Source organism: Macaca mulatta, chromosome 11 (assembly GCF_049350105.2).
Source record: "Macaca mulatta isolate MMU2019108-1 chromosome 11, T2T-MMU8v2.0, whole genome shotgun sequence".
In the NCBI taxonomy this organism is placed as follows: domain Eukaryota; kingdom Metazoa; phylum Chordata; class Mammalia; order Primates; family Cercopithecidae; genus Macaca; species Macaca mulatta.
This window is the reverse complement of record NC_133416.1, coordinates 86,769,330-86,792,224: the sequence shown is the minus strand read 5'-3', so window position 1 is coordinate 86,792,224 and position 22,895 is coordinate 86,769,330. Positions and strand designations below refer to the sequence as shown.

Genomic DNA, 22,895 nt, shown 5'->3' with positions numbered 1-22,895 from the left:
AAGCCTTAAACAATTAAAAAAAAAATTTCTATTATAGTAATTAACTTTAGTCTCATGAAGAGCTGGTATGGTTTTGTTTTTTGAGTTGTTGATCCTAATGTAAAAATGACTTTGTATTGAAGACTGTTACCTCAACAGTAGCTTGCTGTAACAGAAACGATGTTTTGCATTCCAGGTTCCAAGTGTTTTATTTTTGGTTCCAATAAGATCAGCTATTATGTTATTAATGGACTAAGTTTTGTCTCTCTCAAATTCTTATGTTGAAACTCTAGCCTCCAATATGAGGGGTATTATGTTCATCAATAAAGCTCTGATTAAAATATGGTAGGTATGTCTACTTAATAAAATTATTGTGCAGCTGAAGAAAGGAATGAGGAGAATCCACTTCTGCTCTTAAGTATGGCAGATACAGGAATTCTCTTATTTCTCATGATTTCCACCAACTTCTTCCTCCAGATGTATTTATTCCAGTTAGAAAAGATTGCTTAAGAATTTGTAGGATGCTTGTCATTAAAAGAACTGTACTGGTTGCTAGCAGAATTTTGGAGGGAAGTTGTGATTCATCAAGTAATCCCTATACTAAAAGCTGCCTGGAATGTTAGATACATACTGTATCCATAGGGATACTATGTGTGATGAATAGGTTCCCAGTTCAGTGGATAATAGTGTTGCTATGGGGAAGAGCATTCAGAATTTTAACTTCGGGTATCACAGTTCACCTCCCAGTTTATCTCCAAGATTATTTGTCTCATCTTGGTAACGCATTCATTTTATGAAACATTTACTGAGTATTTTGTTTTTTCCTTTCTTTTTTCTTTTCATGTGCTGGTAAGGGAGTCTAGATTGTTGAGGGGGCAAGAGGAGGGAAAGTTAGTGTTGTGGGGCTGGGTCTCAGAAAATGAAAACAAAGATAAATAAAATAGCATCTCAGTGCTCTGGGAGTTCATGGCTACCTGCCTCAACTTTTGCTTTCTGTTTATATTAATCTATGATAATTTATCAAGTTGGAGCCTATGGTGAGAGATTTTTGAGTCCATGTGCTGGAGAATGAGTGATGATTTCTTTCACAGAATAGAAGACTAGATGAGACCATTCTTTATTCTTTTCCAGATGTCATACTTTTGCTTCTCCTACTATTCATTAAATGACCTCCCCCCTTTTTTAAAGAACACCTTGATTTAAAATGCCTTTTATGCTATTTTATTATTTCTGTTCTAGGACGTCTATGAGGTATTTTTATACATTTTAAAGTTAACTAGAGTGTGTGGTTTCATACCTCTTTTTTAGAAAAGTAAATTTTTTGATACGTATTTTTTCTTCTGGATGATGCACCCCTACTTTCCAAATAAATTTCTTCATGATTTTGATTGGAGTTTTAATTTATGAGTTAAGAGACTATTGACACCTTCACAATACTAGGTTTTTCTTAATTTAAGTGTAGGTTTTAATTTGTATTCCTCAGTAAAGTCTTACAGCTTTCTTCATACACATACTATTTTTTAGTTTATTTATGGTTGTTACTAAAAATTTTTTAACTGGCTATTGATGTTACTTTAGGAAATTTTTTGCTTATTTACTGAAAAAAAATCTTAACTCATAATTCTAAAATGTTTTTGTTTTTTACAATATCATTTCCTCTAAAATGACGGTAATTTTGCCTCCTTTCTGATGTTAAAATTGTCTATTCTTATCTAATTTTATCAACTAGCACTTTCAGAATAATGATAACAGTTAATGTTGATAGTGGACATCAATGCTTTGAGTCTGATTTTACTTTTAAATTTTGCTGGTATGTTGTCATTAAACAAGATATTGTCTAGTGATTTGAGAAGGTTTTTGAAAGTCTTAAGAGAGATTTTTTTTCTAATGAAGACTAATTTCTTAACACTTTGGTGTCCTATACCAGATTTCTTTCACTGACTCTGTTTCCACTTAGGATATATCATTTTTCATGGGATAAAAATTGCCTATGCCATTTAACTTGTCACTTAACTAGTCTTTTCACTTTTATTCCTGTTCCTGTTCTCTGCATTGCTATACTCAGGTTCTTCCCAAAAAGAATTTTGATCATTTTGCTCTTATCCCAAGGAATTGTGTAGTATTGTAATATCATTCCAAGCTATGGAATGAGAAGTCTAAACTTCTTGGGTTATCTATGATTTATGTTCCCTCTGTGCCTTTCGAATCCTCACCTCTGTCAAAAACTGAGGCTTTGAGATCATACCCCGCTTGCTGGCTAACATGTTAGCTTGTGTATTCTGGCAAAAGACACTAGTCTCCTGGGTTAGTTAGAGTCAAGAACAGTTTAGACTCATAGCAATAACAGTAGCTGCAGTATCATAATTTTTTTGTGTTGTTTCCCCAAGCCCCACTCTTGGCAGGTTGATATGACAAGGGCCAGGTGACACCGTATAAGCAGTCTGTTGCATTTCAGGAGAACTCTGAATCTCAACCTGCTTGCTCCTTTCATTTGCCCTTTCCATTTCTGTCCTCAGACTTCTTCTCTGTATCATCCTAATGTTGTAAGACTCCATCTCAGACAGATGCTTTCTTCCATGTCCTCCATTGTAGACCTTGTCTTTATCAAGCTTGGTACCCCTTTCAATATGTTCCTCCTATCTCCAAATATTCCAGTGTACCTTCTTGATTTGCACAGTAGCTTCAGTGTTTTCTTCTCTCTGCATAGCCTTTTTTTTTTTTTTTTTTTTTTTGTCTGATTGCTATTGTCTTCACTGCCATACTGTTATACTTTGCTGTGGTCAGTTCCTTGGTGTCTCTACAGAGAGGTTTTCTTTTTGTTGTTTGTTGGAGAGGGGTCGTGGGTTCTCACACAGAAGCCTTTAGGGCAGTGTATTGGTTAGGAATGTATTCAGTTGCAAGGAGCGGATAACCCAGCCCATAGTGTGTATAATGGATAGAGATTTGTTTCTTTTTTTTTTTTTATGTAGAAAGTGTAGAGTTAGATAATTTCTGGTGTTGATTCTGTTTTTTAGCAACCCTCTCTTGTAAGCTTTTTCAATATGCTGTTATGTGTAATTCTTTTTTATATATATCTGCAATTCCATTAAAAACCATTTAAATTGTAACCATTCTTTAAATTACAAGGTTTTTTATAGTCTTTTCTAACTCTCCAGGTAAAAATACTCTTCCTTTATATGCTCATAGAATATAAAGCTAGAAAACGGGCCTTTATCCTAAGTTATCTATCTATATATGTATTATCTTTTCTACTAGATTATAAATTCCATTTCTTTAGTGTATCCTTTGTTACCTTCTGCAGAATGCCTCAAGGTAGACGTAGGTTACTTATTGAATGAATGAAAAAGAATGAATGAACCTTTCTTTAAGAAAACCCTGTCACTGGTGGTTGAAGTTCAGGGAAGAGATTTGTTGGCAGTAGTGTGGCTATGGAACTATAAGTTTTAAGCAGATAATTTATAGGAATTAAATGTACATATTGCTGAAAGAAAAACTTTTATTGTGCAAACTAATTTCTGAATGCACAAATATTTCTTTAATGCTATAAAAATGTGTTTTCACGTACTATCAAAACAGTCTATTAATAGTAGAAATAAAATGGAAACTTTTTTTTTTCAGTGCTTAGATGAGTACGAAGATGATGAAGCAGGGCAGAAAGAGCGAAAACGAGAAGATGCAATTACACAACAGAACACTATGCAGAATGAAGCTGTAAACTTACTAGATCCAGGCAGTTCCTATCTGCTACAGGTGAGTATTTAAAAATACCAGGAAGTCACTATATATTTTAATGGCAATTTTTCAAATATGCTTCTTGAGTTGTATGTAGTAACATATCTCCCATTGCTTTCTTTCCTCCTACTTATGCCTTCCTTATCACAAGCGGGTTCTGACATCACATGTTGGGCTCACCTTAAGCATGAACACTCTCTTCACCCTTTTCTGGCTTGGGCATCCTTTGACAGGCTGTTCTGTAGGGCCTCTCTTTACTCCTGCTGAGACTCGGAGAACTCTTGTCGGATTGCTCCTCCATGGGGACTCTTCCTCAACTTGATTAGGTTTTGGCAACTCCAGGCCAGACTGCCACTCCATGTGGACATTCACTTCATCTTGCCTGGGCTCTGGTACAGAATACCCCATGCCAGGCTGCCTTTGAGATGGTAGATATTTTTTACTGTGCTAGAGCTCTTATCACCCTTTTCTGAACCACCCTCTTGAGAAGGTAAACTTCACATTCCACCTGGGACTCTGGCTACCCCTTTATGAGACTCCCTTTATGACCTTGCCTCACGAATGAGGGCTTCCCTTCCCTGCTTTGTAGAAATCTTTCTCATTCTGCTCCGGCTCTGATATCTTAGGTCAGAGTGAGTGAGCTCTGCTATGTGGGCAGTCTCCTTAGTTTGCTCGGACTTGAATTCTCTATGCCAGGCAGCTCTTCTTTCTGGCAGATTCTCGTATTCTCATACCCTGATCTGAGCCATTGTGTTTCCTCACGTTGCTCTGCCCTGCCTAATGGCTTTAGGACTTAATTGTTCAGGAAAGGAAGGGGAAGGATGAGTTTTTCCTTTTAAAATCTTCATTAATTTGATAAAGCTCTTATTTTTCATTTTATCAGTTATACATTAGAGAAATTTTATTCTGCAGTCATCTTCAGCAGTATATCATACTAAATTATACATGCCAATATAGATATTTTAAGTTAGTTCTGAGGGTCAGTTAGCATGTTATGCCATAATTTTACTGAGGGCTGTGGCTTTGTTGCTGGATTATTTGAATAACATCAGTATTACTTTGCTGTATTCATCTGGGCTCGTATTTGTCTGATTATTTCACCTATGCTTTTATACTTGTTTATACGTTGGAAGTTCTGATCTGCCACTGCAGACTCTGTTCATGGGGATTTCCTTATTGATCATTATAAGCTTGAATAAAGCAGTGTTTTATTTAAATTCACACAAAATAGTTTGTGCTTTGCCAACATTTTCTCAGTTCTACATAGATCTTTCCCCTTCCCTTTAGTAATAGAAACCATCCCATTGCAGGGAAGATTATTTCAGAACAAGTATATTTGAGATCAGTTGTATAACAGACTTAAGGATTTTTGGGAGATCTAATTACATAGTCTTTGAAACTTTTAAGACCAGTACCAGTCTTAACAGTTGTACTTTTTACAAGCAGTTTCAGTGATACTAGTATAGCAGTCTCCCCTTATCAAAGGGAGTTCTCTTCCAAGACCTCCAATGGATGCCTGAAATATAGATAGTACTGAACGCTATTTATACTATGCACAGATTTGTTTTTCCTTCCTTTTATTTCATGGATAGAAGATTTGTTCTTATCATAAATCTTAGCAACTTCAGGGTATGATTTTTCTTTCATTATTAAGTTGAGAATTTTTACCTTTTCATTTAAGGGAAGCACTTTATAGCTTCTCTTTGGCATATCAGAATTGCTAGCATCACTACTCTTGTACTTTGGGACAATTACTAAATAAAAGAAAAGTTAATTGAACACAGTCACTGGGATACCACAACAGTTAGTCTGATAGCCAGGGTGGCTCCCAAATGACCAATAGGTAGGGAGCATAGACACTGTGGATACGTTTTACAAAGCGTTAGGCCCTGGGCAAGATGGAGCAGGACAGCACCAAGTTTCATCATGCTAGTCAGGACAACTCACAGTTTAAAGTTTATGAATTTTTTATTTTTTGAGTTTTGCATTTAATATTTTAATTAAGTTATAATTTAAATAATTAAATTTATTAATTAAAATTATTAAATAATACAATATTAAAAATTTAATTTTATTAATGCCCACGGGTTGACCATGGGTAACTGAAACTGTAGAAAGTGAAAACTTGGATAAAGGGAAAAGGACTACTGTATTTCTTCATTTTTTGTCCCTATTTAGTATGGAGTAGTAATTATTAAAGTACCAAAAATTATGTAGTTGTTTCTTTGCCTAGAAATTTTTGTGGCTACAGAAATATAGTTAAGACATCTAAGGTAACATTTATATTTGTGTGGAATTTTGTTCTAACATGTAAGAATGTTAAGCATTTTCCTCTTTAAAATTATTAGGGACTTCAGTGAACATAATGTCCGCTGCCTTCATCCATTTTGTCGCAGTGATCTCACTTATATGTGGAATCCAAAACAGTCAAACTCATAGAAATAGAGAGTAGAATGGTGATTACCAGAGGCTAAGGTAGATGGAGAAAGGAGAAACATTGGCCAGGGTGCGAAGTTACAGTTAGATAGGAGGAATAATTTGTTTTATTGCACAGCAAGGTGATTATAGTTCATAATAATGTATATTTCAAAATAGCTGAGTATTTTAAATGTTCTCACCAGAAAGAAGTGATAAGGGCCTGGTGCAATGGCTCATGCCTGTAATCCCAGCACTCTGGGAGGCCGAAGTGGGTGGATCACTTGATGCCAGAAGTTCAAGACCAGCCTGGCCAACATGGCAAAACCCCGTCTCTACTAAAAATACAACAATTAGCTGAGCATGGTGGTGTTCACCTGTAATCCCAGCTACTCAAGAGGCTGAGGCGCAAGAATTACTTGAACCTTGCACCTGGGCGCGGTCACGTGATGCGTATTTGAAGGTGATGCGTATTTGAAGTCACCTGTATAGGCCGTTCTTTGCATTGCTCTAAAGAGATGCCTGAGATTGGGTAATTTATAAGAAAAAGAAGTTTAATTGCCTCACAGGTTCTACAGGCTGTACAAGCATGGCACCAACATCTTCTCAGCTTCTCATGAGGCCCTCAGGGAGCTACTCATGACTGAAGGCAAAGTGGAAGCAGGCACATCACATGATAGGAGCAGGAGCAAGAGAGAGAGGGGGCAGGTCCCATACTCTTAACCAGATCTCATTGGTGCTAAACCATTCATGAGAAATCCAGTCCCATGATCCAGTCACCTTCCAACAGGCCCCACCTCCAACACTGGAGATTATATTTCAACATGAGATTTGGAGGGGACATCGAAAATATATCAGACGGACATGCTAATTACTGTAATTTGATCCTTCCAAAATATATACATGTATTGAAATAAAAATATCACTTTGAATCTTATACATATATATAATTATTATTTGTCAATTAAAAATAAAGCTAAAAAATTATAAGGGATTCTTTCACTGCACCATATAGGTTAATTTTTTTTCTCTCTCTAACATTTCTAATTTAAGATATGCCCAGTTTTCTTTTTTTGGCCAGGATATGGAAATCACTTTAAACTCCACCTTTAATTGCCCATTTTTAACATGCATGAGAAGGCTACCGCCCCTCCCAGTCTCTAATCATACTGATATAATCTATCCAGTGTGGGAAACATTTTACTTTTAAAAGTTTTTTTTGTTGTTGTTTTTTGAGATGGAGTCTGGAGTGCAGTGGCACGATATCGGCTCACTGCAACCTCTGCCTCCTTGGTTCAAGTGATTCTCCTGTCTCAGCCTCCCAAGTAGCTGTGATTACAGGCACTTACCTCCACGCCCGGCTAATTGTTGTATTTTTTAGTAGAGACAGGGTTTCACCATGTTGGCCAGGCTGGTTTTCAATTCCAGACCTTAGGTGATCTGCCTGCATTGGCCTCCCAAAGTGCTGGGATTATAGGCTTGAGCCACTGCGCCCTGCCTAAAGTTTATACTTTGATTACAAGAATCATTATAAAATAACATTTAGCTTCAAAATGTATAATCTCTAATAAAAGACCATATTCAAATCCACCAATAAGGAATAAACTTAAGTGTTGTCTGTGTGCTTCAAAATCTTAACTATTGAAATACTAGCCATATACCAGAAATAAGTATAGCTTAAATTTTGATTATTTGTATATCTCAGACTTGAGTATGGAATGACTGTAATGACAAAACCGCAGTTACTTTTGCACCAACCTAGTATGTGGAAGTTCTAATTTTATCAACTGCATCAAGCTAGCAGTGTGGAAAATACTGTGTAAAACTTACTTACTGAGGTATGTTTTAAGTGACTGTTTTTTTTAAAAAAAAACCCAAACAACTGTAGATACATGTAGAAATCTGATATTTTTACATGACTTCTGGTTAGCATACTTAACTCAAAACTTGTCTGATACTGACTTTTAAGTCATTTATAATTGGATCAAAGTGTGAAATTACTATAATGCCACTGCAATTTAGAGTTGCTGAAAATGCCCTCCATTTTACATTTCTGTTTTTGTTAAAATTCTACTCTACATATCTATTACTCTAAGTTTTACCATATTACAGAAAATGTCTGTTTCAAGCCTCAGAAATAGTGTTTGTTGGCCCAGGCGTGGTGGCTCACGCCTGTAATCCCAGCACTTTGGGAGGCTGAGGTGGGCGGAGCACAAGGTCAGGAGATTGAGACCATCCTGTGAATGGTGAAACCCTGTGTCTACTAAAAGTACAAAAAATTAGCCAGGCGAGGTGGCGGGCGCCTGTAGTCCCAGCTACTCAGGAGGCTGAGGCAGGAGAATGGCGTGAACCCAGAAGGTGGAACTTGCAGTGAGCCGAGATCACGCCACTGCACTCCAGCCTAGGCGACTAAGCGAGACTCCATCTCAAAAAAAAAAAAAATTAGTGTTTGTTGTCAAGTTATTTGTACCATTTCAGTTGATATACCAGTAACCCACACATGAATAAATCTAGTAAGGGTTGTTCTCATTTAGCAATTTTGCTGACTCCATTTCAGTAAAAGGCAGTCTGGGCAATCAAGCTGATGTGGCATGTTCTGAGATATTTCAAATATAACCCAAATGCGAGAGATGTGAGAGAAATGATATGTGTTGTTTCAGAACTTTATTTTGGAGATTCTGGCATTTTTTCTCATGCATGTATAGACAGACATCATATGCCTTAGTTTAGTTCATATAGGGTAATATCAGGGAATTTAATAAAAGAAGCTGTTTGTAAAATGTTAATCCAAATACTGTTTGTGAAACTAGCAGGGGAAAAACTTTTTTTTTTGAGACGTGGTCTTGCTCTGTTGCACAGGCTGGAATATAGTAGTGTGATCTCAGCTCACTGCCACCTGTGCCTCCTGAGTTCAAGCAGTCCACCCACTTCAGCCTCCCGAGTAGCTGGGACTACAGGTGCATGCCACTTCACCCAGCTAATTTTTGTATTTTATGTAGAGACAGAGTTTCGCCATGTTGCCTAGGCTGGTTTTGACCTTCTGGGCTCAAGTGATCCACTCCCCTTGGCCTCCCAAAGTGCTAGGATTACAGGTATGAGCCACTGCGCCCAGCTGGAAAAAATTCTGTATGAATCATTATCACTCACATTTAATAAGGTATACTTTGAGTGAGTATACATAAGCTTAATATTTCTTTCTACTTTATTTAAATAGCCATCTAAATAAATAGGGGATCTGTTTTACGTGTTTGGTACAAAATTACAGATTAGTGGGTATCTGTTTAATCAAAAGTACAGATTAGTGGGTATCTGCTTAATGACAGGCAGATAAGAAACTCTTTAAAGTCTGCTTGCCAGGGCCGGGCGCGGTGGCTCAAGCCTGTAATCCCAGCACTTTGGGAGGCCGAGGCGGGTGGATCACGAGGTCAGGAGATCGAGACTATCCTGGCTAACATGGTGAAACCCCGTCTCTACTGAAAATACAAAAAACTAGCCGGGCGTGGTGGCGGGCGCCTGTAGTCTCAGCTACTTGGGAGGCTGAGGCGGGAGAATGGCGTGAACCCGGGAGGCGGAGCTTGCGGTGAGCCGAGATCACGCCACTGCACTTCAGCCTGGGAGACACAGCGAGACTCCGTCTCAAAAAAAAAAAAAAAAAAAAAAAAGTCTGCTTGCCAGGTTTTGTTGTTGTCCTGCTGTAAGAACAACTGATGCTCAGGGATAGTTAAAGTGTCTTTGTATCAACTGTCAAGGCATGACTTCCCCAGCCCTAAGTCTGTTTGTGGGGTCAAACCCATGTACGTAGTCACTGGAGTATCTTGTCACCTGGTTATTTCCTGCTGCTGATTATTTCCCAAGTGGTACTTTTTTGTAACTGTAGATTACCAAGGAAGTTATTTCCCTAAGTTGTCAGTATATATTTATTGCATACTAGGCGAACTGGGGTTTTGGGGGAGAAAGAAAGGAATTGCTGGTGGAGGGTCCCTATCTGCCACTTACATTTTACTTAGAATATAAGATATATACATGAAAAATTGGGACAAAAATTATATTAAACTAAGTAATATAGGCTTCTGTAATGGGAATTTATTGACTTGGAATAATTAAGACAGACTTACTCAAATTCCATGCAGAAAATTCAATTAAGATTTTTCCTTATCCCAGTTAGTTTTATGTTGGTTTTAGCTATCAAATTGAAATTGAAAGCCTATTTGGAAGGGACTGTGCTAATTTTACTCACTTATGTCATTTTATCTCCACAACAACCCAATAAAATAGGCACTGTTATTCCATTTTAGAGATAAGTAGACACTGATAGAGGATAAACCCATAGTCTCCTAGCTGCTAAGTAGCCTGTCTGCTTGGAAATTTGATCTGATCCTTCCTCTTAATCATATGGTTTGCTGTACTGGTTCCCCACATTGCTAGTCTTTTATTGCATCATGCAGTCAGTATTTACTCTTTTACTCTGGAACTGGTTATCTTATAAAGGTATTCTTTTGCTTTAACTGGATGAGAACTTCTTTAATTGTAGGATTTCTCTTGGCAACTTAATGATTAATTAGGAAAAAAGTTAACAATTTTTAAAGACATCATTTGATTTTGACCTGTTTCATTAAAGTGAAACTGCAGAAGTATTTGGAGAACCTAGACTGTCAAAAGATTGAACAGAGAAATGACTGCCTAGTTATTTGCAAGGTAACAATTTTTCTACCCCAATGGTTAATGTTAACTTTCAGCAATCTTTTTTTTAGTAGCTTAGAATCAGCACAATATTAAAATGTACTTTTTCACTTTTCATTTTTAGCTGTATATATAGTCTTTAAAAATAGGAACTGATTACTATATGCATATGGTGAGTTATAAGTTTTAGAAAAAATGATGGCATGAAAAAGACAAAGGGAGATATATAAAGACTGTAAGGCCGGGCATGGTGGCTCACACTTGTAATCCCAGCACTTTGGGAGGCTGAGGTGGGTGGATCACCTGAGGTCAGGAGTTTGAGACCAACCTGACCAACATGGAGAAACCCCGTCTCTACTAAAAATACAAAACTAGCTGGACATGGTGGCATATGCCTGTAATCCCAGCTACTCAGGAGACTGAGGCAGGAGAATCGCTTGAACCCAGAAGGCGGAGGTTGCAGTGAGCCAAGATTGCACCATTGCACTCCAGCCTGGGCAACAAGAGCGAAACTCCGTCTCAAAAAAAAAAAAAAAAAGAATATAATAGTGGTACTTTTTAATGCCCCTTGACTTTCAAAGGGATTTAAGCTGACTGGGTGATGAATGATGCCCCCAGCCTTGTCCATTTTCTGAGCTTTAAAAATACTTCTTTATTAAAAACATCATTTTAAAAAAGTGATTGATTTGGACTGAAAAATCAGATGTAGACTCCTGTTTTGTTTGAGCAGCAATATATGAATTTTTTAAACCAGTAATTGCTTCAAGTTGGTCTTTTAAAAATTAAGATATTCTCGGCCGGGTGCAGTGGCTCACGCCTGTAATCTCAACGCTTTGGGAGGCTGAGGCAGGTGGATCACGAGGTCAGGAGATCGAGACCATCCTGGCAAACACGGTGAAACCCCGTCTCTATTAAAAAAATACAAAAAATTAGCCTGGCGTGGTGGCGGGCGCCTGTAGTCCTAGGTACTCGGGAGGCTGAGGCAGGAGAATGGCATGAACCTGGGAGGCGGAGCTTGCAGTGAGCCAGGATCGCTCCACTGCCCTCTAGCCTGGGTGACAGAGCAAGACTCCGTCTCAGAAAAAAATTTAGATATTCTCTATCAACTATTTTATATAATCATTAATTGTGTACATACATACTCAAACTGATACGTAATTATTTTTACTTTACAGGAGCCACCTAGAACAGTTTCAGGCAGATATAAAAGGTAAGAATCCTTATGACTTAAACATATTGTAGGCATGAATGTAATATCTGTCTGACATTGACTTAACTAGAACTGTTTAAAGTAGCTCTTTGAAAAGTAACGAACCTTACTTACTATTGTGCTCTTAAAAATAAATTACATTGTAAGCAGGAGTATAATGTCTGCCTGACCATGGCTTACTCTGACATGCCGCAGTCTTTGAAAAATAAATGTTGATGAACTTTGCAAAATAAATGCCTTGAATTGTTATTTCTCATGTATTTAAATATTGAAAATACAAGTAGACCCATCTGTATTAGTTAGCTCGGAGTGCCATAACAAAATACCATAGACTGATGGCTTAAACAACAGAAATTTATTTTCTCACATTTCTGGAGGCTGCATGTCCACCATTGTCAGGTTCTGGTGAGGACTCTCTTCCTGCCTTATAGGTAGCCACTTTCTCACTGTGTCCTCACACGGCAGAGAGAAAGAGAAAGAGAGAGGGAGGAAGAGGGGAAAGTAAGCTTTCTGAGGTCCCTTCTTAATAAAGGAACTAATCCCATCATGAGGGTCTCATCCTCGTGACCTCATTTAAACCCAATTATGTCCCAAGGGCTCCATCTCATTGAAGGTTATGGCTTCAACATACGAATTTTGGGAGGACACAGATCGCATTGCACCACCTGTACACAATGAGTAACACTTCTACCAGAGAATGTGTTTGTGCGTGTTTATGTATAGGAAGAAAATCAGAATTGGGTACAAGTGGAGGTGTCTAGGATATTCACTTCCTTCTTCCCTGTTGAGTCCATAAATGTTGCAGAAGCATGTGGTCATACTTGTGCTAATAATCCTAGAATGATAAATCTTATTGAGTACTTACTGTGTCCAAAGTGCTTTACATAGAGTTCTTTCAATTCTCATGATTATCTTATAAGGCAGGAATAATATTTATTTCCATTTTATAGATGAGAGACATGAGGTTAAATAAGTAGAATAATTTTTCTGGGGTTAAAAACCTAGTCAACAGTAAAATCGATTTGAATTCTGGCAACCTGACTCTAGAGCCCATATTTTTATTAACTATGTAAGACCACCTGCCTAGATTTATACATGTAAAACCCTTATTTTCATCTATTTGTATGTTGGAGTTTAAAATAATTAGGCTATAAATAAAACATTCGTTAACCAATACTCTATTTTTACACTGTTATATAAAAATAAAATTTAATTTTTGTCATGGGCTACAGTATTTATTAGCAACAGAAAGAGATGAGAAGGTCAAGATAATCAGCAAGAGTAAGTAAATCTGAAATAGTTTCTGGCACATGGGAAAACAATCAGTACGTTTACTACTGTTACTGCTTTTATTTTCATTTCTGGGTAATTTTGATGTAGGTATAATAAAACCTGTTTTTGTTTGCCTTTTTTGTTTTTTTTTTTTTGAGACGGAGTCTTGCTCTGTTGCCCAGGCTGGAGTGCAGTGGCACAATCTTGGCTCACTGCAAGCTCTGCCTCCTGGGTTCACGCCATTCTCCTGCCTCAGCCTTCTGAGTAGTTGGGACTACAGGTGCCCACCACCACGCCTGGATAATTTTTTGTATTTTTAGTAGAGAAGGGATTTCACCGTGTTATCCAGGATGGTCTCTATCTCCTGACCTTGTGATCTGCCCACCTCGGCCTCCCAAAGTGCTGGGATTACAGGCGTAAGCCACCGCACCCCGGCCCTTTTGTTTACCATTAATAGTTTAAACTGGAAAAAAAATCCTTTTTCTTTTTCCAGAAATAATTATGAAATAGCCTTGATGTGGCCTGTTCCCATACCACATTCTCAAACCAAAAATTTTTAAGCATTAGTTTTTGGTTGGAGACTAAAGATAAACTGTGGCAACTTAACAAGTTTGTTGTATTGATCTTATACATTTAGTTCTTATCAAACAATAGTCTTAAATTACGAATGACACTTTTCAAATTTGTGTTCTTTAATTCGAATCAAGAGGGGAATAATTTTATAAATCCTATCAAAAGCTTTATTTACATGTCATTGTGTTAAATCAGAAGGCAAACTTATTCTTGTATAAATTTTTGTGAAACTTTTGAGACTATTACTTGTGACATGTCCATGTGTTTGTTTTTTTCATACTTGTATTCTCATAGCCTAGAGCATGTGGTTTGTTACTTTTCAGCTTTCAAAGATTTGCCCCTGTTTAATACTGTTATAAATATCTTAAAACTTCCCATCATTTTTTATTGGTTTGGAGCTCCCATTTCAATGCCATCTAAAAAGAAAAAACACACACACACACATAAACTTAAAAAGCCACAAAACCTAGAGTCTATATATGAAATTATCTCTTATCTAGTAGAAGTGTGTTACATTTTATATCAACAGTTCGTTATTTTCATTAATCTGTCAGCAAGTTATAGCAATGACTGGAGAATAGATGTTTCTTAGTGAAGGTGTCTGCTGACTAATGGGAATGAAGAAAAGGGAGAATAGAGTAAAAGAAATTTGGCATCTCATGTAAGAAAATATTTCCAGTAAACCTAGTAGCTTAGTTTTTATATATATAACTGAAAATAGAAAATATTTTCAGTAAACTAAATAACATGAGAAATTATATATAATATGTAAATTATATATTGTATATTTATATAAAATACATATATAATATATAAGATTTACATATAAATAGATATAAGATCTATATATAAATATATATATAAATTTTATATAACTAGAAATAACTCTTAAAGTCATTAGAAGGTTCAAACACCCAGAAGATTCATTTGAGTGTATGCTCTTATAAGTTATGAATTAAATACTTAATTTTTCTCACAAATAAGAATGTACACTTTTAGCCTTGAGTCTGTTACATGCTCAGTCTAATTATGCTGTTTTTTAAACTTGAATTGACTTACGTAGAATGTGTCTTACATATTCCCGGTTTTCCTTATAAAAATGTGTTTAACTGTAGGGAACTATTTGAAGGTGAGGGTTATGTAATTTCTGAAACTCAAGATTTAGTAAAGGTGGATTGGTGTTATGAATTTGTGGGGTTTTTTTTTTCAATGTGTAATTTTCTTTTTCTTTTCTTTTTTTTTTTTTTTTTTAATTTTTGGTAGAGACAGGATCTCTCCGTGTTTCCCAGGGTGATCTCAAACTCAAGTGATCCTCTCAACTCTGCCTCCCAGAGTACTCAGATTAGAGGCATGAGCCACTGTGCCTAGCCTCAATGTGTAATTTTCTTAACAAAATTTTTATTTGGAAAGTAAATTTATAGTGCATTGGTTAAAAACTTTTAAAAAAGAAAAGAAAAGGCAAGACAGTCTTAAGGACTTATAAAGGGCAGGATTAGCCAGGGTATGCAACTTACTATTCATAAATAACAGGTGAAGTTAGTGTAGTGGCTCATGCCTGTAATCCCAGCAACTCAGAAGGCTAAGGTGGAGGATTACTTGAGGGCCAGAAATTTGAGACCAGCTTGGGCAACATAGCAAGACAACATCTCTTAAAAAAGTAGAAAGAAAAAGAAAAAAATTAGTTGGGTGCTTGTAGTAAGCACTTGTAGTCCTAGCTGCAGTGGAGGCTGAGGTGTGAGATGGGAACTCACTTGAGCCCCAGAGTCTTCCATGATTGGTGCCACCTCACTCCAGCTTGGGAGACAGTGAGATCCCAACTCTAAATAAAACAAACAACAGGGGAAACAAGACAAACAGTGTTTTACCATTCAGTTAGTTATTAACTGGCTCTTGTTTTCACAAATATGCTTAATTCAGTATTATTTTATTAAGCAACATTTATGCAAAGTAATAAGTGCTTCTCAGCACTTCTCTACCTACCCCCTCCCCTCCAAGTAACCTTAATAGGTTTAGTAGTTTTTAAAGCACTTTCACATACATTACCTGATAGTTAGCCTCATCAGGTGACAGCCAGGGCAGGCATGTCTTTCACAGATGAGGAAAAAGGCTTTGTTTACTTCAGTGAACTATTTTACCACATTCCATCTGAGCAGAAAGAGGAAATATTACTAGTTTTTGTTTTTATAAAGAGCATAGACACATCAAGATATGAATGTCAGAAAATATTAACCTTATCTTAGCCAAAATTTTGATGTTAAGCCCTATTTCATATCTGCAGTGTTTCACAGTATTATTATAGTTTTATAGTTCATGTAACTTCGTCAGGACTTTTCTTTCCTTAATACTTTTTGCAACTACTGCATATGATCAAGATAGAAACATTATACAACTTAAACATTGTTTTCTCCATTTAAAAAGTAATGCATACCCACTAGAAGATTTAAGAAATAAAGAAAGTTAGGATTAGAAAATCTTACCAAAATCTAAGTCAAGCACTGTTAACATTGCTTTTACTTTTTACTTCCAGTTTGTTTTTTTAGGCTTTTTGTATGTATAACCGTGAGCATAATGGATGTACACTTTTACATTCTGGTTTACTCCTCACCTAATGTAACATGAGTATCTTCACCTTTTAGTTCTCTAAATAATGGCTAGTATCAACTGAGTGATTTCTGCCTTTTAAATGAAGTATAGCATAAATATATCAGAAATCCTCACTATCACTGCTGTGGTGACCCATAATTTCTGTCTACTTTATTTGGATAAATATCCAAATATTCTGTCTACTTTATTTGGATTCTTTTTCTTCGGGGTCAGAATTTTCTTGCAAAGTCAATTCTGTTATAGTGCTTGCTTTGGAAATGCAAATTGGTCCTAATTGGTACATTAGGGAACAATTTGACCCTACCTCAAATTTTACCTTTGCTTATACACAGTTTTGTTCACCAGAAATGCTAGGTAAATGCTGAAAACCTTACCCAGCTCAACTGAATACACAAAAGGCTCTCAGGCATTCTTGGCAAACATCTACCAGGTACCTCAGTATGAGCTACAGCTTTGCTTCTGAAGCAGGAAAGTTTCCCTGGCCCCTTTGCAGGTGCACAGGTACTGGACCTAACCAGGCGCTTTGGTGGGGCAGGGGCAAATTTCACTCACTCAAACCCACTGCATTCTACTCCTTGTGGGAGCGGGGAGCACAGGTGAGCAGGTGCAAGAGCTGGGGTGAGTGCTTTTGGTCGCTGGCAGGAATGAATTCTGTACTGTCTCCATGGCAGTATCTAGGGGGATGCCCACTACCCCTGAAGTCCCAGAAGGAGTATTATAGTTAGTGCTCTTTTAGCTTTTCTGTCCATGGACGGCTTAAGTGTTAAACAGTTCAGTGGGCCCTCTGCCTTTTCTTGTGAGGCAGTTAGTTGCTCTCTGCTAGCAAGAGCATAGGGTCAGTATGACAGCCTTTAGCATTTGCACCCTTCAGTGTCGAGGAAAAATCAGGTCACATGAACGAATTGGAGGGTGGTGAATATTGAGGATTATATTGCCAATGAAAGGGGAGCTGGAAAGGGGATGGAGGGGGAAGATAATCTTTCCCTGGAGCAACACTGTCAAGCCATTACTCTGAAGTCAAACGGCTTTTCTTCTTCTCTTCTTCTCAGAACTCTCTCTGGTGGCAGAGCCTGAGGTTTTTATGGGCACAGGATGGGGAGCAGAACAGGCCATGGGTGGTTTTGGAAAAGGCAACATTCAAGCAAGACAACAGGAATGCATGTTCTCATTTTGGGCCACAGTTCAAGGATTGAGGGTGGGACCCTCACCAGTACCATCCTCTTCTGCCCAGAATTTTCCTGCCTCCTGTCCCTATCACTTCCACATGTGATGTTACAACTACCAGTCTAATTTCAGATATCTTCTTTCTCACATTTCATATTAACCCATAAGCTGCAACCCTTCTGCTGCCAACCAGCTTCTATAAGGAAACTTCACTGTGCTTTTTCAAGATAAAATGCCGTATTTATGTATTTCTTAGCTGTTTAACCTGTAAAACTGTACTACCACTTTATATTAGGCTACTATCTTTTATAATGTGTCACTGATGAAGTTTTAGAACATTGTCCGCCAACCCCATTTTCTGTATAATTCCCCCCACCCTTTTTTTTTTTTTTTTTTTGAGGTGGAGTCTCACTCTGTCACCCAGGCTGGAGTGCAGTGGCATGATCTTGGCTCATTGCAACCTCTACCTCCTGGGCTCAAGCAACCTTTGCCTCCTGAGCTCACGTGAACTTCCTGCCACAGCCTCCCAAGTAGCTGGGATTATAGGCATCTGCCACCATGGCTGGCTAATTTTTGTATTTTTAGTAGAGATGGGTTTTTGCCATGTTGGCCAGGCTAGTCTCAAACTCCTGACCTCAAGTGATTCACCCACCTCAGCCTCCCAAAGTGCTGGGATTACAGGTGTGAGCCACCATGCCTGGCTCCTCATGTTTTTATTGAGTGATTTTTGCATAACACAGTGATTTTAGAAACACTTATGTTGTATTATAGCAGAACTAACTCCGTGTAGATGATTCCATAAACTAAATCTTTGCTGTTGTTTAAGTAAGACTTCTACATAACATAAATGCATTTAATTTGAGACACTGTGAAATACTTTAAGCTAGGGGTCCCCACCCCTCGGGGTGTGGACTGCTTACCTATCTGTGTCCTGTTAGGAACCAGTCCACACAGCAGGAGGTGAACAGTAGGTGAGCATTACTGCCTGAGCTTTGCCTCTTGCCAGATCGGCAACAGCATTAGATTCTCATAGGATCACGTACTCTATTGTGAACTGCTCATGCGAGGGATCTAGGTTACATGCTCCTTTATGAGAATCTAATGCCTGATGATCTGAGGTGGAACAGTTTCATCCCAAAACCATCCTCCCTGCCATCCCCCTGGTCCATGGAAAAATTGTCTTCTATGAAACTGCTCCCTGTTGCCAAAAAGGTTGGGGATAGCCAGTTAAGACCTTTAGTTCTCAACTTCATTCTCAAGCTCTTTCATAAGAAACCGATTAGAACCTGTTCATTTAGAGATGAATAATTGATTTAGACATAGTTTTCATTCAAGATTTAAGATGTTGCAACACAACGTTAACTTTTTTTCCTAAATGGAACTTAATGATTTTTTTTTTTCTTTTTTTTGAGTCAGTTTCGCTCTTGTCACCCAGGCTGGAGTGCAATGGTGCAATCTTGGCTCACTGCAACCTCCGCCTCCTGAGTTCAAGTGATTCTCCTGCCTCAGCCTCCTGGGTAGCTGAGATTACAGGCATGTGCCACCATACCCGGCTAATTTTGTATTTTTAGTAGAGACAGGGTTTCACCATGATCATCGTTTTAACCAGTAGTTCTTGTTTTGAGAACCACCAAGTAGACACAAACTTCCTTGGTTTGTTGGTCAAGGGTCAAAACCAGAAAAATCTGCCAGATTCTTTTTTGTTTTTTGTTTTTTTTTTTTTGAGACAAGGTCTCACTCCAGTGCCCAGGCTGGAATGCAGTAGTGCAATCATGGCTCACTGCAGCCGTCAATTCCCAGGCTTAGGTGATCCTCCAGCCTTGTGGCTGTGAACTACAGGCATGTGCCACCACACCCTAATTTTTAAATTTTTAAAAATTAAAAATTAAATTGCTAATTTTAAAATTTTTTGTAGAGACGGGGTTTTCTGTGTTGCTCAGGCTGGTCCTGAACTCCTGGGCTAAAGAGGTCTGCCTGCCTTGGCCTCCCAAAGTGCTGGAATTACAAGTGTGAGCCAGTGCACCTGGCCAGAAATCAGCCAGATTCTTTAAAGGTGAGAAATCCAAACTAAAGACGACCAAATGAATCTCTCAGTAGTTGAAGAAAGCGAGTCTTCTTGGGCTATATATGGCCCTTTCTAAAGAAATCTATTCCTTTTAAGGTCTTTTCTCTTTCTCTCTCTCTCTCTCTCTCTCTCTCTCTCTCTTTCTCTCTTTCTCTTTCTTTCTCTTCCTTCCTTCCTTCCTTCCTTCCTTCCTTCCTTCCTTCCTTTCTTTCTTTTTTCTTTTCTTTCCTTTTTCTCCCTTCCTTTCCTTTCCTTCTTTCTTTCCTTTCTCCCTTTCCTTTCCTTTCCTTCTTTTTTTCCTTTCTTTCCTTTCTTCTTTCCTTTCTTTCTCCTTCCTTCCTTCCTTCCTTCCTTCCTTCCTTCCTCCCTCCCTCCCTCCCTCCCTCCCTCCCCTCCTTTCCCTCCCTTCCCTCCCTTCCCTCCCTTCTCTCCCCTCCCTCCCTCCCTGTCACTCAGACTGGAGTGCAGTGGTGCAATTCTCCTGTCTTAGCCCCTCGAGTAGCTACTATTATAGGCATGTGCCACCAAGCCTGGCTAATTTTTGTATTTTTAGTAGAGATGGGGTTTTACTGTGTTGGCCAGACTGGTCTCAAACTCCTGACCTCAAGTGATCCCATCTGCCTCAGCCTCCCAAAGTGCTAGGATTACAGGTGTGAGCCACTGCGCCTGGCAAGATCTATTATTTCTATATTAGAATATGTTCTGTATTTTACCCAATGCTGTCAGAGATGCAATAGCATTGACCTTTCTAGTTAATAGATTTGGAAACAGTATATGAAAGTCATAAAATGATTATTTAAAATAAATTGGGGATTCTTGTACATTTTGTGGACTGATGGTTCTAGGTCATAAGTATTATTAATATTTATATAATATTACTGTGTACCAGGTGCTATTCAAAGTACTTTCCATTCAGCTAATTCCTTGATAGTCCTAGGGAGATGCTTTTATTATTCTTATTTTACAAATGAGTAAACTGAGGCACAGTGAAGTGTAATGACTTGTATGAGATTAAACAGGTAATTTGCAGATTGTGTCAGCATATGTTGCATTACCTCATGGTAGTAGTGTTAATTTGCCTAGCATGGGTAGGAAATAGGTACAGTGTGGTAGTTTGATTAGCAGTTTGATTAGCTTATTTAAACTCCAAGTGACTGGATGGTACCAGTAACTAGATTTTTTTTCTTTTTAAGATAGCGTTTCATTTTATTTTTTCCCAAAAAGTAACTTCTGGATATATGGCTCTAGGTTTCACAGATCCACTCAGATCTTTACTTTGTTTTAGCTATAGTACAAAGTCAGAAAATAACTTGTTCTGAATTAGGAAGTCTAACAACATCTAGAGTTTCTTCATTATAATGAAAAATAAACCATGTAATAATATTTGGTGTCATTTTAAGTGCATTTTGTGCATTTATTTGGAAATTAACCACTTAACTGATCATACTGTTCCCTGTTTTCATTGAGATGTAATTCAAATGCCATAAAATTCACCCTTTTAAGGTGTACAGTTCAGTATTTTTAGGACATTCACAGTGTTCACAACCATTACTGCTGTCTAGTTCCAAAATTTGTTCTACCATGAAGGAAACTCCATACCCTTCATATCCATTCTTCCTCTGCCCCATCCCTCAGCAACCAGTAGTATGTTTTCTATCCTTATAGATTTGTGTATATTGAATATTTCAGATAAATGGAATCATACAGTATATGGCTTTCTTGTTTTTTTGGTTTTTTGTTTTTTTTTTGAGACAGAGTCTCGCTGTGTCACCCAGGCTGGAGTGCAGTAGTGTGATCTTGGCTCACTGCAACCCACCGCCTTGCGGGTTTAAGTGATTCTTGTGCCTCAGCCTCCCAAGTGTCTGGGACTACAGGTAGGCACCACCCCACCCAGCCAATTTTTGTATTTTTAGTAGAGATAGGGTTTTGCCATGTTGGCCAGGCTGATCTTGAACTCCTGGTCTCAAGTGATCTGCCTTCCTGGGCCTCCCAAAGTGCTGGGATTATAGGCATGAGCCACTGCACCTGGCCAAGTATGTGGGTTTTTGTGTCTCATCATTTACTAAGCATAATTTTTTCAAGATGATTCCATATTGTAGTTTGCATGGATGTACTATATTATGTTTTACCATTTGGATTAACATAATGGACATGTTAGATTCTTTACACTTTTTGACTAATACGAAATATACATATAATAGACAATAGGCTGTGAACATTCATGTACAAGTTTTTGTGTGACCCTTATTCTTAGTACACAGAAATTTTTCATATTGCTTAGTTGAAGGCTTTTAAAAAATATATATATATACACATTATATGTCAGATATTTATTGAATAGTTCAAAGGCGCAGAGTACTATGTTTGGCTGTTTAGGACACCCATGTTAAGATGATAATAAGGAATGTATAATTTTAGCTGTTTCTACTGTATATAATAAACTATATTTGGAGAGTGTTTTCTGGACTTGTCTAGCTCTCAGGTGGTGAAATTTGAGCAGCCACATGTATTTGATCTCTTTAGGATAATTCACTATATTTAATATACCAGAAATGAGTATGTATGATATTCCCTAACTGAAACAACTTAAATTTTTAATAATGAGATAGATTAAAAACTATAATATATTGCTGTAGAGTTACAATGCAGCCATTAAAATGATGCTATAGAAAAATATAAGAAAATTATTACCTGTTTATGTAAAATGGAGGAGAGAGCATAGTACAAAAAAGTATGATACAAAACAAAGTATCATAATATATATAAAGTATTATCTGAGAACTATTCATATGATAAACTGCTAAAATTCTGTGTAAAAGAAGATATTGTTTATTTTTCTGGGAGAAGATAAATATTTTTCCTAAGATTTTTAAAAGGAATCTAATCCAAAAGGCTAAACATTTGCTAATATGTTATAAAATGTTAATGGACATTATCTCTGGGTTAGTGGAATTACTCTCATTTGTATTTTCTGTTTTCTGTAATAAATATGTGTCAATTTTAATAAAGAGTTATGAGAGTTTAATGAGACTTGATTTTTATTTTTAGTTGTTGGCATATGTGCTTATGTGTATGTTTGTATTTAAAGGAAGAAGAGAGATAAACAGAGCAAGGAGCTGTTTTGAAGAGTGAGAGTGGCAGAGGGTGAAGAGAATAGGGCAGTGAAAGACAAAAAGGATGGAAGCCAGTCATGTAGTTGCT

General features: G+C 37.5%; 1 protein-coding gene across 6 annotated transcripts in view; it reads left to right on the top strand.

Annotated features, from left to right (window-relative positions):
- PAWR (pro-apoptotic WT1 regulator) overlaps window positions 1-22,895 on the top strand; it is a 90,614-nt gene that overhangs the window by 49,257 nt on the left and 18,462 nt on the right. For all 6 annotated transcript variants that reach the window (XM_001085092.5, XM_077954748.1, XM_077954749.1 and 3 more), the window contains exons 3-4: window positions 3,598-3,729; window positions 11,982-12,016. In XM_001085092.5, the coding sequence (XP_001085092.2) occupies window positions 3,598-3,729; window positions 11,982-12,016 (167 nt within the window). The remainder of the gene's footprint in view (window positions 1-3,597; window positions 3,730-11,981; window positions 12,017-22,895) is intronic.